Raw genomic sequence first — 20,723 nt, forward strand, 5'->3', positions numbered from 1 at the left:
CCTAACCCTAATCCCAACCGTAACCCTAATCCCAACCCTAACCACAACTGTAACCCCAACACACCCCTAACCCTATCCGTAACCCTAACCACAAGCCTAATCTTAACCCTATTTCAAACCCTAGCCCTAATACCAACCCTAACTCTAATTCCAACCCTAACCCTAAGGCTATGTGCCCACGTTGCGGATTCGTGTGAGATTTTTCCGCACGATTTTTGAAAAATCTGCAGGTAAAAGGCACTGCGTTTTACCTGCGGATTTACAGCAGATTTCCAGTGTTTTTTTGTGCGGATTTCACCTGCGGATTCCTATTGAGGAACAGGTGTAAAACGCTGCGGAATCCGCACAAAGAATTGACATGCTGCGGAAAATACAATGCAGCGTTTCTGCACGGAATTTTCCGCACCATGGGCACAGCGGATTTGGTTTTCCTTAGGTGTACATGGTACTGTAAACCTGATGGAAAACTGCTTAGAATTCGCAGCGGCCAATCCGCTGCGGATCCGTGGCCAATCCGCTGCGGATCCGCGGCCAATCCGCTGCGGATCCGCGGCCGATCCGCCGCCGATCCGCCGCCGATCCGCTGCGGATCCGCGGCCGATCCGCTGCCGATCCGCCGCCGATCCACGGCCGATCCGCCGCGGATCCGCTGCCGATCCGCTGCGTATCCGCTGTGGATCCGCGGCCGATCCGCTCTGTGTGCACATGCCATAACCCTAACCCTACCCGTAACCCTAACCCTACCCCTAACCCTACCCCTAGTTCTAACCCTAGTTCTAACCCTGACCCTAGTGGAAAAAGAAAAAAAAAATTTCTTTATTTTATTATTGTCCCTATGGGGGTGATAAAGGGGCAGGGGTTATTTATTATTTTTTTTATTTTGATCGCTGTGATAGAACCTACCACAGCGATCAAAATGCACTTGTAAGGAATCTGCCGACTGGCAGATTCGGCGGGCGCACTGAGCATGCGCCCGCCATTTTCCAAGATGGCGGCGCCCAGCGAGGAGACGGCCGGACACCGGGAGGATCGGTAAGTATGAAGGGGTGGTGGGGGGTGGATCGGAGCACAGGGGGGGTGATCGGAGCACAGGGGGGGGGATCTGAGCAAGGAGGGAGCGGACAGGAGGACGGGGGAGCCGGCAGGCGGACGGAGGGGACCGGACCCCATAACGGAGGACTGGGGGGGCGATCGGTGGGTGTGGGGGGGGGGCACTTGAGTATTTCCAGCCATGGCTGATGATATTGCAGCATCGGCCATGGCTGGATTGTAATATTTCACCAGTTTTTTAGGTGAAATATTACAAATCGCTCTGATTGGCAGTTTCACTTTCAACAGCCAATCAGAGCGATCGTAGCCACGGGGGGGTGAAGCCACCCCCCCTGGGCTGAAGCACCGCTCCCCCTGTCTCTGCAGATCGGGTAAAATCGGAGTTAACCCTTTCACCCGATCTGCAGGGACGCGATCATTCCATGACGCATACGCTGCGTCATAGGTCGCATTGGCACCGACTTTCATGACGCAGCGTATGCGTCAAAGGTCGTGAAGGGGTTAATGAATGATTGCATAAAAAAAAAATTATACTGTATATCTATAAAATCATCTATTCTCAGATTTAGGTAAAGCTAAAATTAATTTGAATATAATGAATTCTACATAAGTAAGAAAGTAGGGAAATGATTTACTGTATGTACCTTTCAAAAATGCATATTCATAGGGTTATGTACGTTAATAATAAAGTTAATGTGATATTGACTTTTTTTTCAATTATACCTTCACTACATAATACCTGTACTTCCCAGTTTAACAAAACTGCTCGGAGGACCAACCTGCATGGATGAATAAGTCTAGCGCTCTACATTTATATACCAGCATCTGCAAGTGACTATACAACTGCAAGATGACTGTGACCACATTGAAACCTAAATGTTTCCCTATGAATAGATGTTGCAAGCAAAATTGGGACTACCACAAGAACCCAACTTAGTTTTTATGATGGTTGAAATATTGCTTCCATCCTCTTTTTTTTCCCCATAGAAAAATATTCAAGTTACTTATTGAGTAATTCTGCCATTTTACCACAACTTGGAAGAGCCAAAGTGTTGCCATTCATCTACAGGTAGCGAATCTCCATTATTGGAATGTATACTATATTCCTATAACAGTCGTAACAATAAAATATTGATTAATAATATTGATTACGTTATTACAATGGTATAGGGTGAGGTATATTAGGCTGCAAGATAGGAGTTAAAAAAGTTGATGCGTTGAAAGCGCTAAATATGGGTAAGTGTAAAGACATGAAAAAGTGTAAAATTGGTTACCATAACAGATATCAGAACACGCAGTGCATCACTGCTTGCTGGACATAAGGTAAAAAGCTACAGACTGATCAGTGTACCCAAACTGAACCCTGCCCACAACTAATAGCACCTAGGGTAAGAATATGAGCATTTTCTATCATATAAAGTGGCGTGTGCGCCTCTCACTTTGGTAAGGGATGGCTTCAAGATGCTCGCTAGAAACAAGGCAAGCCAAAAAAAGGTAGTGTGATGTACTAGTTCTTCTAACATGCTACTTTGACATGAACCACCTGTCCAAACACTACCAAATGCCAGTGCCCTCTCATAGCAGGCCAAAGCACCCTGTAAAATATTGTTCAGAAATGGTTTTAAGAACACAGAGAGTTAAAAGTGTTAACATGGCCTTCAAAGCATCTTTGTTATGTGCTAGAAAAAAACAGTCCAATCCCCCCATAGAGACCGCATGTCACAACTTAGGCCATAAAGGATCCATTGCTGATGTCTCAGGGCCAAACACCACAAATAACACCCAGTGGTCTTGTGTAGCACATGCCTGAGGGTACTGTCACACAGTGGCACTTTGATCGCTCCGACGGCACGATCCGTGACGTTGCAGCGTTGCTTGATTATCGCTCCAGCGTCGTAGACTGCGGTCACACTTTGCAATGCACGGCGCTGGAGCGATAATTTCATGACGTAGTTGCGATGTAGAAGTCATACGGGACATTGGGAATATCGTGCACACCTTTGTTACACGCTGCGATCATGCCGCCACAGCGGGACACTTGACGACGAAATAAAGTTTCAAACGATCTGCTACGATGTACGATTCTCAGCGGGGTCCCTGATCGCAGTAGCGTGTCAGACACAGCGATATCGTAACTATATCGCTGGAACGTCACGGATCGTGCCGTTGTAGCGACCAAAGTGCCACTGTGTGACAGTACCCGTAATAGGACAGAGTTGTTTTGGGTAGTAAAACAATCACAAACCGGTTTTTGACTCCAGCCTTTATCAGGTGTTACTGGTTTCTGATTCTGAAGACTTCAAATAAAGGTATCTCTATCCACCTGCTGTGTCTCCACATGCCTATCTGACAGCGCACCAATAGTCCCTTCTTTTACTATTCATATCTAACCCACTCAACCCCTGAATGAGCATTTAAATTGGAGCTGCTCCTTACTACTTCAGCATGTGTGTCCCATAACCCTCACACCACCATAGTACTCACCACTACAGCGCCACCATAACATCTTTTTCTACAGAGTTGTTTTGGGGATATACATGGGATCTGCACAATATTAGGTGGTTTTAATGTTGTGACTGACCAGTGTATTTGTTTCTTTCATTAGCTGCTTTCTCATAAATTGTGATATTTATTTGTGTTTTAGAAGTTCATGCCCATAGCATAGAAAATAGACTGATTTTAGATTACAGTCTGTAGTTGACCATGTGTATCTGCCCTGTGAGAGTTCTACTTGCTTCCAAAACTAATATTATTATGGTCATCCAAGGGTTATATTATTGTGACCATCCAAAAATAGTTTCCGTGAGAAGTCTGTTTCCAAGCAGGATCAGAATCTATACCAAGCTATTTTCTTCCACGCTGGAAACATCGTGCATAAAGCTTTTCTTTCTGCCGCTACTACACAAGGAGATTTAGTTATTAATAGGAAACATCATATGAGGACAGTGATGTACACAGATACAATTCTTTATAAATCCTCACACATTGGAGGTAGTAACTACAACCCGCTAACTAGAAAGCTTGTGGAATTCTGAGACATTTTCCATATAAGCCTTTACTTAGTCTACTGGCATCAATCCAGTCTTAACGGATTCCAAAATAGGACTCTTACAAGAAACTGAAAAGATAACAAACGTTTCAAGTCAACTCTGGAGGCAAAAAAAAATACAAGAGATGTTTTCCTTATTTAACTTGTATTAAGTGTACTGCAGATTCCCATAAATTTATACACTATGTTGACTTTAACTTTTTGTTTTTGAAAGGGAACTGTTGGAATCTGATGGCTTCACTTATGACCTTTTACATGCTTTATGATGTTGCTATTACTCTGTATTTTGACATACATAGAAGCAAGTGGTGAAACTGTTATCAGAGATGATTAGGTAACATACTAAATTATTTTCAGACGATCATGTGGCAGACAGCCATCTCAGCCAACTCTGCCATACACAAGAACACTCGTTTGGCCAAGCACTACTGTGTTCTCCATGAGAGAGCTGTCAACAGACATGTCTGGCAGCGGCTCATCTCAGGGAGAACAAAGTATTTGGCAGTCCAAAATTGGACAATCAGTTGTTTGGAGCTCCCATACACATCTGACATCTGTGAATTTAGATGAATTTCTTCTAATGTGTATGGGGGCCACTAGATGTTCATATGAACTGACCCAGGGACATCAAATCTAATAAGCTTCTGGTACTCACCAGGGACAAATGGTAGGCGTTATGAATTAGCTTGCAGATTAAGATCTTCTGGACAGTCTAACTAGGTGAGAAAGATTTGAGGCTGTAGAGGATGATCCAGAAAAGACTCAAGCAAGCAAAAATGTGGTATCAATCAATTCACTGAGGTCAAGCACAATCCATGGTCAAGGAAACAAGAAAACCAGAAATTTAAAATAATCCAGATCCAACTATAATAAGAGTCCATTTGCATTGTCCGACTGGTGACACGAAATGGTAAGCATTCGAATACTGATAATCCATATCTGTGTCTTCAGTCTCTGATGCTGTCCCATGTTGTTCAATTTGGGCCATAACTATTACTGATTTATCCTTCTAAAACAACACTGACGATATCATCTGTATTAATTATTTATTGTGAATTTATACTATGGATATTAATAATATGTCCCTGATAACCAGGCATGAATCATGGATCAAAACAGTTTTACCAACTGTGTTAATAGTCTGTATTAATTTTCATACACACGTTTATGTGTGGTAAACGAAGAACCCATGTATGGAAACAATATTGTGTGTGCACTGTGTTTGTCAAATGTGTTGCCAAGTAAATCAAGCAGTCTCCCGATCTTAGTATTACAGACACTTTTCAGTCTCTAGCATAGACTATCCAGATAACAGGCAGCTATTCCCATCAGCCTGTTATTAGACCTGTAAGACCCAGACCGGAGTATGGGAGCAACCCTTCCCACCCACACTTTTTTGGTTGCTCCAAATCCAGGACCCAAAATCCAATAAAAATAAACATCATCTCACTAACACATACCTGCTACCCAGGACCTTACCTCCTGCCTTTCTGCACAAGATAAAAGTCCTTTATCAGGCATCATACTACTAACCAGGACAATTCTTTAACAGTGTTTTACTTACCCAGCATCTTTTGGTTGTGTGTAAGAAATGCTTTGATGCTGTCAATGTCTGCAAATTGATGGATTGTGTACTCCAGTTTTGTTAGGACCCGCTTATACAGGGCAGATTCTTTAATCCCAATGGACTGATAGATATGCAAGATGATAATTTCCTTCAGATTAGAAATAGGTTTCTTCTTAAATCTCTCTTCATACTAAAAGAGTAAAAATATTAACATATAGATTAAAATATATTATGTTTTGTAAAAGATATACAGTACAGACCAAAAGTTTGGACACACCTTCTCATTTAAAGATGTTTCTGTATTTTCATGACTATGAAAAATGTACATTCACACTGAAGGCATCAAAACGATGAATAATACATGTGGAATTATATACTTAACAAAAAAGTGTGAAACAACTGAAATTATGTCTTATATTCTAGGTTCTTCAAAGTAGCCACCTTTTGCTTTGATGACTGCTTTGCACACTCTTGGCATTCTCTTGATGAGCTTCAAGAGGTAGTCTCCGGGAATGGTTTTCACTTCACAGGTGTGCCCTGTCAGATTTAATAAGTGAGTTTTCTTGCCTTATAAATGGGGTTGGGACCATCAGTTGTGTTGTGCAGAAGTCTGGTGGATACACAGCTGATAGTCCTACTGAATAGACTGTTGGAATTTGTATTATGGCAAGAAAAAAGCAGCTAAGTAAAGAAAAACGAGTGGCCATCATTACTTTAAGAAATGAAGGTCAGTCAGTCCAAAAAATTGGGAAAACTTTGAAAGTGTCCCCAAGTGCAGTGGCAAAAACCATCAAGCGCTACAAAGAAACTGGCTCACGTGAGGACCGCCCCAGGAAAGGAAGACCAAGAGTCACCTCTGCTTCTGAGGATAAGTTTATCCGAGTCACCAGCCTCAGAAATCGCAGGTTAACAGCAGCTCAGATTAGAGACCAGGTCAATGCCACACAGAGTTCTAGCAGCAGACACATCTCTACAACAACTGATAAGAGGAGACTTTGTGCAGCAGGCCTTCATGGTAAAATAGCTGCTAGGAAACCAATGCTAAGGACAGGCAACAAGCAGAAGAGACTTGTTTGGGCTAAAGAACACAAGGAATGGACATTAAACAAGTGGAATTCTGTGATTTGGTCTGATGAGTCCAAACTTGAGATCTTTGGTTCCAACCACGGTGCCTTTGTGCAAAGCAGAAAAGGTGAACGGATGGACTCTACATGCCAGGTTCCCATCGTGAAGCATGGAGGATGAGGTGTGATGGTGTGGGGGTGCTTTGCTGGTGACACTGTTGGGGATTTATTCAAAATTGAAGGCATACTGTACCAGCATGGCTACCACAGCGTCTTGCAGCGGCATGCTATTCCTTCCGATTTGCATTTAGTTGGACCATCATTTATTTTTCAACAGGACAATGACCCCAAACACCACCAGGCTGTGTAAGGGCTATTTGACCAAGAAGGAGAGTGATGGGGTGCTACGCTAGATGACCTGGCCTCCACAGTCACCAGACCTGAACCCAATCAAGATGGTTTGGGGTGAGCTGGACCGCAGAGTGAAGGCAAAAGAGCCAACAAGTGCTAAGCATTTCTGGGAACTCCTTCAAGATTGTTGGAAGACCATTCCCGGTGTCTACCTCTTGAAGCTCATCAAGAGAATGCCAAGAGTGTGTACAGTAAAGCAGTCATCAAAGCAAAAGGTGGCTACTTTGAAGAACCTAGAATATAAGACATATTTTCAGTTGTTTCACACTTTTTTGTTAAGTATATAATTCCACATGTGTTAATTCATAGTTTTGATGCCTTCAGTGTGAATGTACAATTTTCATAGTCATGAAAATACAGAAAAATCTTTAAATGAGAAGGTGTGTCCAAACTTTTGGTCTGTACTGGATAACTACTTGATTATGCTGTAAAGTACAATACCAGGTTCCTAGTATACTATCAATATTTCCATGCATACTGAGATCAGTGAAAATACCTATAATGCTAATTGGACACCATTTGTTGGTGATATATTTAATTTTCATAATCTTGATTAAAATATCCATGGCATATTCCATGATGGACTTACATGGTCTGCAAGTACTCATTCCTACTGCGATGCTTGTTTCCATCCACTGTTTAGTCTCTTTCAGCTTGGACATATACCTTTTTTCTTCTCCCAAGAGCTTATCCCATATCCATATAATATGTTTATTTTGTAATCCTTATTATGAATTACCATAGCTAATTACTGCCTAATAATACCACCATGCATTAAACATTTGCTAGTGCTACCTGCTAGCAAATGATATGATCTTACTGTACAATCTTATAAATGCCAAACATGTAATGTTAAATTTCATACATTTACAAAAGGAGGGAAAATAAGAAAAATCGAATTTTCGTCAAAAAGTTTATGAAAATAATGAACATCACTGGTGGGATCCCAAGAGAAGATAGTATTCTGCTACAGATGGATCTGGATAAGTTGGAAACTTGGGCTGAAAGGTGGCAGATGAGGTTTAACAATGATAAATGTAAGGTTATACACATGGGAAGAAGGAATCAATGTCACCATTATACACTGAATGGGAAACCACTGGGTAAATCTGACATGGAGAAGGACTTGGGGATCCTAGTTAATGATAAACTTACCTGGAGCAGCCAGTGCCAGACAGCAGCTGCCAAGGCAAACAGGATCATGGGGTGCATTAAAAGAGGTCTGGATACACATGATGAGAGCATTATACTGCCTCTGTACAAATCCCTAGTTAGACCGCACATGGAGTACTGTGTCCAGTTTTGGGCACCGGTGCTCAAGAAGGATATAATGGAACTAGAGAGAGTACAAAGGAGGGCAACAAAATTAATAAAGGGGATGGGAGAACTACAATACCCAGATAGATTAGCGAAATTAGGATTATTTAGTCTAGAAAAAAGACGACTGAGGGGCGATCTAATAACCATGTATAAGTATATAAGGGGACAATACAAATATCTCGCTGAGGATCTGTTTATACCAAGGAAGGTGACGGGCACAAGGGGGCATTCTTTGCGTCTGGAGGAGAGAAGGTTTTTCCACCAAAATAGAAGAGGATTCTTTACTGTTAGGGCAGTGAGAATCTGGAATTGCTTGCCTGAGGAGGTGGTGATGGCGAACTCAGTTGAGGGGTTCAAGAGAGGCCTGGATGTCTTCCTGGAGCAGAACAATATTGTATCATACAATTATTAGGTTCTGTAGAAGGACGTAGATCTGGGGATTTATTATGATGGAATATAGGCTGAACTGGATGGACAAATGTCTTTTTTCGGCCTTACTAACTATATGTAACTATATGTAACTATATGTAAGTGCTCAGCTGTAGTCTTTGAGCGAGCTGAATCTCCAGTATCACATACTGCAGAGGAAATAAAGCATTACATGTTGACCTATGACATAAACGGACTGTTCATATAATGCAGCGTCCTCTACAATAGGTATAGAGTAGACCTCTTTCTAATGTGCCCATATTAGGTTGTTGCTATACAACTAGATAACAGATGACCCTTTCTGGCCTGGCTTCTGGAAGAAAACAGCACTAGAGTACTAAATGCAAGGCAAGAGACAAGTACTAGGACACCCAAATGAGCCCCTGATACCCTAAAGGTCCATGTGAGGTTGGTCATCTAGACCATAACAATATTCATCTTGATTTTATTTTTTCTGTTGTCCATATCTTATTTATAGGGCAACCACTAGCCACGTTTTCTCTGGGCCTCCATCCAAGACTCGCAGCAAACCCACACATCTTATATTGATATAGCATTTAGCTTGCCAGTTGTATTCCTGAAAGTATTGAAGGCAATGTTCTCATACGATCATCCTAATAAACTGCTTTTTACATGAGGCTATGCTGCATCTCATTTTGTCCTCTTTGATCTTTACATCTTACAGTGTAAAAATAGTTTAGGACACAGTAACAAGACTTGTAGACAGAGCTGTCTTCCGCAACAACCTAATGCAGCCACAGTTGGACGCATTCTGTCAGAAGAACGTCTATACAAATGATTGTATGCTGCTGGTGGACCAAATGCCTTCCTGTCATCTTTCCACAATCCTTACAGTAAGAGCTAAGGCAAATCTGACAATTTAAATTACAGTCTTTTACTGACTGAAAAATGCAAGGGTCAAAATAATTTCTCAGCCAAGTTCTTTTATATAATTTATCTTTCTAGCTAACACTTACACATAACGACTTGCCTCCCATGAAATTTATCTTTATAGCTATTGTAGCTATAGGAATCTAATCTTGGTGCATTATAGAAAAAAACAGTGTATACGTATTCAACTTAGTTCTCATTTATGACAAAACTAGACTGCAATCCAGTGACAGTGAAGAACAATGTAAGTGCAGTGAAGCACGAATTGTTCAAAACAAGGTAAAAAAAAAAATATATATATATATATATGCAGTTGTGCTCAAAAGTTTACATAGCCCAGCTACTAGCTACTAGCTATTTCAGAGAATATGAATGATAACAATAAAACTTTTTCTCCACTCATGGTTGGTGGTTGGGTGAAGCCATTTATTGTCATACTACTGTGTTTTATCTTTTTAAATCATAATGACAACCCAAAATAATCAAATGACCCTGATCAAAAGTTCACATACCCTGGTGATTTTGGCCTGATAACATGTACAGAAGTTGACACAAATGGGTTTGAATGGCTACTAAAGGTAACATCCTCACCTGTGACCTGTTTGCTTATAATCAGTGTGTGTGCATTAAAGCTGAATGAGTTTCTGGGATCCAGACAGACTCTTGCATCTTTCATCCAGCTACTGACATTTCTGGATTGTGAGTCATGGTGAAAGCAAAGAATTGTCAATGGATCTATGGGAAAAGGTAGTTGAACTGTTTAAAACAGGAAAGGGATACAAAAAAAATATCCAAGGAATTGATAATGCGAGTCAGCAGCGTTCAAACTGTAATTAACAAATGGAAAATCAGGGGCTCTGTAAAAACAAAACAACGGTCAGGTAGACAAACAAAATTGTCATCCACAAGTGGCAGGAAAATTGTTCGGGATGCAAAGAAAAACCCACAAATAACATCAGCTGAAATACTGGACTCTCTGAAAACTAGCTGTGTGGCTGTTTCAAGATGCACAATAAGGAGGCACTTGAAGAAAAATGGACTGCATGGTCGAGTCGCCAGAAGAAAGCCATTACTGAGCAAATGCCACAAAGTATCTTGCCTACAATACGCAAAACAGCACAGAGACAAGCCTCAAAACTTCTGGAAAAAGGTAATTTGGAGTGATGAGACCAAAATTTAACTTTTTGGCCACAACCATAAATGTTACATTTGGAGAGAGGTCAACAAGACCTATGATGAAAGTAACACCATTCCTACTGTAAAGCGCGGAGGTGGATCGCTGATGTTTTGGGGATGTGTGAGCTACAAAGGCACAGGAAACTTGTTCAAAGTTGAAGGAAAGATGAATGCAGCACATTCTCAGAATATACTGGAGACAAATTTGCACTTATCAGCCTGGAAGCTGCGCATGGGACATACTTGGACATTCAAAAATGACAGCGATCCAAAACACAAGGCCAAGTCGACCTGTTATTGGCTACAGCAGAACAAAATGAAGGTTCTGGAGTGGCCATCTCAGTCTCCTGACCTCAATATCATTGAGCCACTCTGGGGAGATCTCAAGAGTGCAGTTCATGCTAGACAGCCTAGGAATTTGCAGGAACTGGAGGCTTTTTGCCAAGAATGGGCAGCTTTACCATCTGAGAAAATAAAGAACCTCATCCAGAACTACCACAAAAATCTTCAAGCTGTCATTGATGTTAGAGGGGGCAATACACGGTAGTAAGAAATGGGGTATGTAAACTTTTGATCAGGGTCATTTGGATGTTTTTGGGTTGTCATTATGATTTAAAAAGAGAAAACACAGTAGTTTGACAATAAATAGCTTCACCCAACCACTAACCATGAGTGGACAAAGAGTTTTGGTGCTATTCATAATCTCTGGAAAAAGGCCAAGACAGCAAAAATTATGTCAGGGTATGTAAACTTTTGAGCACAACTGTATATATACAGATATATTCCTATTATGGATACATATTAACGCCTTTTGACATTCAGAGTATATTTAAAGGGAACCTGTCACCAGATTTTTGCTACCCCATCTACGAGCAGCATGTCGTACGGGCAAAGACTCCGTTGCATCACTTACAAGGCTTCTTGCTGTAGTTTTCTGAATGCTGATCTCTAAATAACTCCACAGACACAGGACTAATGATTGGCAGGTTTCTGTGTTCACTGTGCATAGGCAGAAAGCTGTCAATCACTGGTGGGGGTCGGGTTATATAGAACTTATGAATATGGAGGACTACATGGCAGCAAGAATACTAATTTTCTAGTGATATTTTCCTGTTGGTAACATTTTTATCAAAACTACAGCAAAAATCCCAGTAAGTGACACATTGCAGGAATCAATGGCAAAAACCTGGTGACAGACTCCCTGTAAAAGGCATAAAATATGGATGTCCTGTCCTTAGGATAAGTCATCAATATCAGATGAATTGGTGTCATGTAATCATGAGAATAACTCCATTGATTAGTATTAGCTCGGCACACAAGACAATTTTAAAGGGAATCTGTCACCCCCTTGGATGTATCTAGTCTACAGGTTCTAGTTGTGCATAAATCATCTCTTAATCCTTTATGTTAACGCGTTCCTCCAGGCTCTGGGGCAAGCGGTGCCTGGAAGGAAACTCTGCCTCCGGTTTTCATTAGTGTACCTGTCCCATAACAGTGCCCTTGTGACGTCTAGTGTTTTTCGTGCACCTGCTCTCAGCCATTGTGATATTCCATGTCACTTTTTCACCCTTCTATGGGCATTGGCTTCTTGTTTCTTCTGCGCTGACACAAGATTTATTGATTAAATGTACTTTGTTCATGGGACAACCCCTCTAAATTTATAACTCCACAAATCTGGTCAACAACTATGTTTTGTTTTTTTACCTGGAGTCAAACTTAGATAGCAAAAAAACACAATAAATAAAAATACAAACATAAACATATGAGTAATATTGTATGAAAAGTCTAAAAATAAGAATGTTTATAACAGTGAAAAAAATGTTTTTTTTTTATTTTTTTTATCTTAGCTCCATTAATTTAATTACTATGCTATTTAACATTTTGTTTAACCCTTTCGCACCACAACCCTTTTTTGCTTTTGTGACCAAACCAATTTTTTCATTTCTGGCCAGTGTCACTTTATGTGGTAATAACTCTGGAACGCTTTAACAGATCCCACTGATTCTGAGGCTGTTTTTTCGTGACTTATTGTACTTCATGATAGTGGTAAAATTCTTTCGATATGACTTGCATTTCTTTCTGAAAACATCAGAAATTTAGAGAAAATTTTGAAATGTTTTCAAACATTTACTTTTTATGCCCTGAAGCCAGAGAGATATGTCACACAAAATAGTTAATAAATAAAATTTCCCACATGTCTACTTTACATTAGCACAATGTTCGAAACTTTTTTTGTTTTGTTAGGGAGTTAAAAGGGATAAAAGTTCAGCAATTTCTAATTTTTTCAACACAAATTTACAAAACCATTTTTTTTTAGAGACAACATCAAATTTGAAGTGACATAATAAAAACTGCACCCCTCAAACTGCTCAAAACCACATTTAAGAAGTTTATTAATCCTTTAGGTGCTTAACAGAAACTAAAACAACGTGGAAGGTAAGAATAGCCCCAATTTTTTTATTTTCACAAGGTTAACAGGAGAAAATGCATCATCAAATTTGCTGTCCAAATTCTCCTGAGTACACAGATACCCTGTATGTGGTGGAAAACTACTGTTTTGGTGCACGGCAAGTCTCGGAAGGAGCACCATATGACTTTTGGAATGCAAAATTGTCTGGAATCGATATCGGATGCCATGTTGCATTTGGACAGCCCCTGAGATGCCTAAATAATGGAGGCTTCAAAGAATTTTATAACACTGGGCTGTGAAAAATGTTTTTTTAGCCCCAGTATTTTTATTTTCATAAGGGTAACAGGAAAATATGGATGTAAAAATTGGCACACTGGGGCGCAGAAAGGAGCGGGGCATTTGGATTTGGGAGCAGAGAATTTGCTGAATTTCTTTGGGCGGGTGAGGAGCCATTTCACTTTTCCAGAGCCTTTGTGCTATCAGTAACGTGGAATCAGTTTCTATTGGTACCATTTTCAGGCACATGACATTTGTTGATCGCTTTCTATTCCAATTTTTGGGAGACAGAATGAACAAAAACCAGCAATTCAGGAATTGCTTTTTTTATACCGTTCCACATGTGGTTAAATTGGTAAAACAGCTTTAGGCTGGAGTCACACTTGCTGTATAAAAAAATTGTTCTGATTTTGACAGCCGAGAATCGCACAAATTTTTCCCGAACAGTGATCCGTATGTAATCCGTTTGCAATGCGATTTTAATATGAGCTTTTACATACAACAGTTTTCTTTATGTAAAAGTGGAATGCCTGCCAGGGCCATGGGGTCTGGTACTTAAAGGGATGAGTCACGGCAGCAGTGACCCACTCCGTGGACCTGGGCACCCAAGTAAAAGGGATGGTCTTTAAAGGGGGTTTGTGAAATAATAAAAGTTTGTGACGCCACCTGTGCTACTCTGTAATGGGTGACCGACGCTGCTTAAAGGGGTCTTCTGGGGTGATGTTATGGCAGCAGGGATGGTATGGCTTCACACAGGTGAAGCTGGGTCCCCAAGGCTCCCAGTGTAGTAGGGACAGGTTGTAGTGTAGAAAGAAACGGAGGACACAGGGTTGCAGTCTCTTTACCTCTTTACTGCTGAATTCAGGCAGCCACAGTCCAGGGTACTGGATCACAGGTACAGGTATGGCCCGGCCAGCTTGAAAGCGAATCTGGAATCCCCTTTACCAGGTGGGGTTGGAAGCCTTCCTTCTAGCGCTGCGTTCTACTCCCTTGCTGCCTTAGGCCTCTCACAAGGTCCTCATGTTTCTTCTCTGTCCCCATATAGGTAGGATACTGATATTTGACTGTAATTTTATTCAGGAGACGATAATCAATACAAGGCCTCAGAGAGCCACCCTTTTTAGAGACAAAGAAAAAAACGGCTCCTAAAGGTGATGAAGAAGGACGAATATGTCCCTTTTCCAGGGACTCCTTAATATACTCGCGCATAGCAGCATGTTCAGGTACAGATAGGTTAAACAAACGACCCTTTGGAAATTTACTGCCAGGAATCAGATCTATGGCGCAATCACAATCCCTGTGAGGAGGGAGTGAACCAATCTTAGGCTCTTCAAAAATATCACGATAATCAGACAAAAATGCCGGAATCTCAGATGGAATAGATGACGAAATGGACACCATAGGAGTGTCCCCATGAGCCCCCCGACATCCCCAGCTTAACACAGACATAGCCTTCCAGTCAAGGACTGGGTTATGAGACTGTAACCATGGTAATCCAAGCACCAAAACATCATGTAAATTGTACAACACAAGGAAGCGAATCACCTCCTGATGGTCTGGAGTCATACGCATAGTCACTTGCGTCCAGAACTGTGGTTTATTACAAGCCAAAGGTGTAGAATCAATACCCTTCAGAGGTATAGGGACTTCCAGAGGCTCTAAATCAAACCCACAGCGCCTGGCAAAGGACCAGTCCATAAGACTCAGAGCGGCGCCAGAGTCCACATAGGCATCCACGGTAATAACTGATAATGAACAAATCAAGGTTACAGACAAAATAAATTTGGACTGTAAAGTGCCAATTGAAATGGACTTGTCAACCTTCCTAGTACGCTTAGAGCATGCCGATATAACATGAGCAGAATCACCACAATAGAAGCATAACCCATTTTTACGCCTATAATTCTGCCGCTCGCTTCTGGACATAACTCTGTCACATTGCATTTTCTCTGGCGTCTCTTCAGAAGATACCGCCAAATGGTGCACGGGTTTGCGCTCCCGCAAACGCCAATCAATCTGAATTGCCATTTTCATGGACTCATTCAGACCTGTAGGCGCAGGGAACCCGACCATAACATCTTTAACGGCATCAGAAAGGCCCTCTCTGAAATTTGCCGCTAAGGCGCACTCATTCCACTGAGTAAGCACAGACCACCTACGAAATTTTTGGCAGTATATCTCCGCTTCATCTTGCCCTTGAGATAGGGCTATCAAAGCTTTTTCAGCTTGAATCTCCAAATTAGGTTCCTCATAAAGCAACCCTAACGCCAGGAAAAACGCATCCACATTGAGCAACGCAGGATCCCCTGGTGCCAATGAAAATGCCCAATTTTGAGGGTCACCTCGCAGCAAAGAGATTACAATCTTAACCTGCTGGACAGGATCTCCTGAGGAGTGAGGTCTGAGAGAAAGGAATAATTTACAATTATATTTGAAATTCAAAAACCGAGATCTATCTCCGGAAAACACCTCTGGTGTAGGCATTTTAGGTTCAGAAATAGGAGCATGTATAACAAAATCTTGTAAATTTTGAACCTTCGTAGCAAGATTATTTAAACCTGCAGCCAAACTCTGAGGATCCATCTTTAAACAGGTGAGCTCAGAGCCATTCAAGGATTATAAGGAGAGAAAGGCAAAGGCTGTAATTAAAGCTGAAATACAACAGATCCAACTATGGAGCAAGCATAGAGGAAAAAGGGAAAAAAAAAAAAAAATTTACAGACTTCTTTTTTCTCTCCTTTCTTCTGCCAATAAGTTTAACACATGCGGCCGGTCATACTGTCATGGTTCCCAATGGCAAGGGAACGTAAGAAACATATAAGTAACGAACGAGCTCTCGGGTGATGGAAACTCGAGTTGACCGTGAGCTAAATCTACCACACAACTAACAGTAGCCAGGGAGCATACCTACGGCTTCCTATATGCCACGCGCCAGCCGGAGGACTAACTACGCCTGGTAGAGGAAGAAACAGACCTGGCTTACCTCTAGGGAAATACCCCAAAAGATGATAGCAGCTTCCCACATGTAATAACGGGGAATTAAGAGGAAAAGACATAAACAGTATGAAAGTAGATTTAGCAAAGAGAGGTCCACTTACTAGATAGCAGAAGGATACAAAAGAGGACTTCATGGTCAACTGAAAACCCTTTCAAAAACCATCCTGAAATTACTTTAAGACTCCTGTGTCAACTCATGACACAGGAGTGGCAATTTCAGCCCGCAAGAGCTTCCAGCTACAGAGAATTACAAAAACTGCAAACTGGACAAAAGGTACAAAACAAAAGGACAAAGTCCACTTAGCTGATCAGCAGACTAGTAGCAGGAACATGCAACCGAAGGCTCTGGTTACAATGATGACCGGCAAGGAAATGACTGGAGAGCAAGGCTAAATAGGAAACTCCCAAACACTGATGGAAGCAGGTGAACAGAAGAAGCAAAGTGCAAACAAGTCACCAGTACCACCAGCAACCACCAGGGGAGCCCAAAAAGCGGATACACAACAGAGGTAGCTCAGTCGCAGCTAACCCAGAGTTCTTCATTCTCCTGGGCTTCACTTCTCCTTCACGCTCTCTACAATCTGTTCTGCTTTCCTTTTTGCTCTTTCCAGGAGCTGCAGCACCTCTCGGGGCTGCACGGCCCCTCTCTTACTTCTCTGCCTCAGACTGTTTCAGTCTGCTGTCTGGCACTCACTCTCTAACTTCCCCTCCAGATCAGAATATATATAGGGGAGCCACCCACAAGCTGGATCAGAGGTCCCCCTTCTGACCTGGAGTATGAACATGTTGCATGCTTGTGATTACCTGCCAAAAGAGACCCTTCCTCGCTTCCAAGCGTGACATCACTCTCCCCGTGAGGAAAGCAATGCCACTGTAACAACCTGGAACCTGGGGTGTTACAAAAGCTCATATTAACATCGCGTTCCATATGGATACCATATGGATGTCACACTGATGGTCCTTGTGGTGTGCGAGTTTTTCTCGCACCCATAGACTTGCACTGGCGAGTCTCGGACGATATACGATGCAAATCGCAGCATGCTGCAATTTCTTTTGCACGTATAATACAGCTGAGAAAACAACGAATGATGTGAGCACTCATTGGTCTGAGTGCTATGCGATTTTTTCTCACATAGCACTCGTCTGTATTCCTCTCTAGTGATACTCCGGCCTTATTCTTCGAGTCAGTACGATTACAGCGATATCTCATTTATATCTTTTGTTATGTTTTGGCACTTTTACACAATAAAAACTATTTTATAGAAAAAATAATTATTTTTGCATCACTATATTCTGAGAGCTATAACTTTTTTATTTTTCTGCTGATGGAGCTGTATGGTCAATTGTTTTTTTGCGGGACAAGATGACCTTTTCAGCGGTACCATTTTTATTTACATCTGTCTTTTTGATCGCGTTTTATTACACTTTTTGTTCAAAGGTAGGATGATAAGACATTGATGTTTGCCTCGTTTTTTATCTATTTATTTTACGGTGTTCACTGAAGGGGTTAACTAGTGGGACAGTTTCATAGAGCAGGTCGTTATGGACGCGGCGATACCAAATATGTGTACTTTTTATTGCTTTTTTTATTTACATAAATAATATCGCTCTGCATCACAATCGCAGTGCTTTCAGGACCCTGGAGGTCCAGAGCGCTGCGAGACCGCTGACCTAAAGAAACATCGGCGCTGCTCAAAGCCCAGCAAGTGCCGACATTTATCTACAGTGGGTGGCCAAGATTAAGTAACTTAGTAATGAAAAATATGCTCATCCTGCATTACTGTAAGACTAACTACTACTAAGAAAAAAAAAGTTACCACTACTATAAGAAGTGCTGTTTTGGATACTACTGTTAATCCAATCTCCAATTTATCAGCACCATAATAATTTGATTCCAAATTTTGCTGAACATTGTACAAATAGGACCCTAGAGCTATAAAACAAATACAGCCTTATGGCAAGTAATATTATGATTTTCTGCTGCTTATAAATTGACTGTATATTTATATATTTTACTTTATCATTAGTTTTAAGTGTATTTTGTAAATTAAATGTCACATAATTTCCAAAGTAGCAAAGACCTTACAGGCATGGCACATAATGATATCATATTAATGGCATTTTATTTCATAGCTATTTCTAAACTGAGCTAAAATTTGAGTTATTCTGGCAGGCAGCAGCAATACTGAAGGCTAAAGTTGAGATGACTGGAATTCAAGCTCTGTTTCCTGTCCTTCAACATAGAATATCCAGGGGTTCAGAAGGATACTGATTTCAAGCAAATTGCATTAAAATACATCTCACAAGATTTTTTTTTCTTATCATAGCAATTTAATAAATCACTTCTCCCAAAAAGATGGAAATGACTGCCAATTTTGTTCCAAAGCATTAAGCCTAGGAAAAAGCCTTGGACTATAAATGTTATTTATTTGAAGTATAAAAAAGAGCATAACACATAGCAAAAGTGATTTAAAGCTCAATAATTTTTAGTGACATGAATGCAGACAATTAACTGCCTGTCCGCATATTGCTTTTATTAGAGAACTGTTTGGCATCACATCTAAATGAGGTGTGAACAGTACAAGGGAACATTTTCACAGTGTCAGCAGTTAAGTATCATTGCCATTTGTTCTTTCTTGTTTATATTAAACAGTTTCAAGAGACTTCAATATTTTAAAACTTTGGTGCCTATACTCACTGCTTTTACATTTTAGGTAACTCAATCACATAGAATTACACCTGTTAAAAATAAAAAATAAAAATATGTATATTCGAGATTAATGAATCTTTTAAAATTCAAATTTGCAGGTTTAGCAAATTTTTCAAAAACGTTTGATTTCTGGTGATTAAAATTACAACAAATCATATGTACTCTAATTGCTTTAAGAGTATAGGAATAACAACCTGAGATTTCCTAAGCATGTATCCAAACCTTTCAAAATTTTTAATGCAAACACAGCCTTAGTAATGTCAAAGTGACCTCAACATGAAAAGGGGGAAACTGAATAGCAAAAACATCCCATTTAATGTGAAAGCAAAAAAAAAAAAAAAAAGTAGCGCAATAAACAGTGCACACACCCACAATAGAAACATGAAGAAAGCCTTTATTGAGATGCCAATGCACATGAACAACGTTAAAAACAATTAAAAAACACACAAGACAAAAGTGCATCTGTAATAAGGTGCACAAAAAAACAGGCTGAAAAAAAGAGGTCAAGTAACCTTAGATGAATTTTACAATATCATTCAAAATGAGGCTCAAATGAACGTACAATGAACAAATATTGGACAATGCACGGAGTATCAATGAAAATCTACTGAGATGGTATATCATTCATAAATATCAATAGTAATAGTGTTGCACAAATACAAATGGTCAAATAGAAAAATTAACTAAGGCTTAAATGCCAAATACAGAGAAAATTCATCTCAAATAAGAAATCCACAACATGACCATTGTAAAAAAGGTAAGTTACATTGTTTAAAACAGGTGTTCAAAAACAGATATGCACAGTTAAATGTCAACATTTTTTTCAATTATTTCAACAAAATTCAACCCCTTTGCCAAAAATGACAAAATAAGAAATACTAGGCAAGTGAATAACTGGAAAAGAGAACTTTATTTGTGTGGCGTGTATGGATGTAAAATCTGGTCAGTATGTAAAAGAGATATATAAAAAGAAATTGGTCAAGCCATGCACACTTTGTGAGTAATTAAGTTGAAGTTGTGTCTGAAATGTACAGAATTTTCTTTTGCATATTTAATAAACAAATAAATAGTACTCCCTTTCACAAAAATGATTGCACAAGAAATGAAAAAACTCTGTAGCGTTGTTTGTCACAAGCAATCGCACTGTCTGAACTGACTTTAGATTTTTTTCTTGTAAAAATATTTAGCTGTCTTGCTTCTGCTTTCTAGTACATCAAGAATGAAAAAATGTTTAATTGTAATTCAAATACTGTAGGAGAAATGCCAGCTACATCATATCACTGATTAATCCCACTGAATCTGGCACTGCTGCTGACACCTTTCTTATCTATCTCTATCTCGCTATCAATTGGATTTTTGTATTATTCACAAGG

General features: G+C 40.4%; 1 protein-coding gene across 1 annotated transcript in view; it reads right to left on the bottom strand.

The window, feature by feature from the left end:
- Window positions 1–20,723, bottom strand: part of CPED1 (cadherin like and PC-esterase domain containing 1) — a 644,735-nt gene that overhangs the window by 567,245 nt on the left and 56,767 nt on the right. The window contains exon 2 of the mRNA XM_077264976.1: window positions 5,664–5,856. Within this exon, the coding sequence (XP_077121091.1) occupies window positions 5,664–5,856 (193 nt within the window). The remainder of the gene's footprint in view (window positions 1–5,663; window positions 5,857–20,723) is intronic.

This window comes from Ranitomeya variabilis, chromosome 5 (genome assembly GCF_051348905.1).
Source record: "Ranitomeya variabilis isolate aRanVar5 chromosome 5, aRanVar5.hap1, whole genome shotgun sequence".
Taxonomy (NCBI): domain Eukaryota; kingdom Metazoa; phylum Chordata; class Amphibia; order Anura; family Dendrobatidae; genus Ranitomeya; species Ranitomeya variabilis.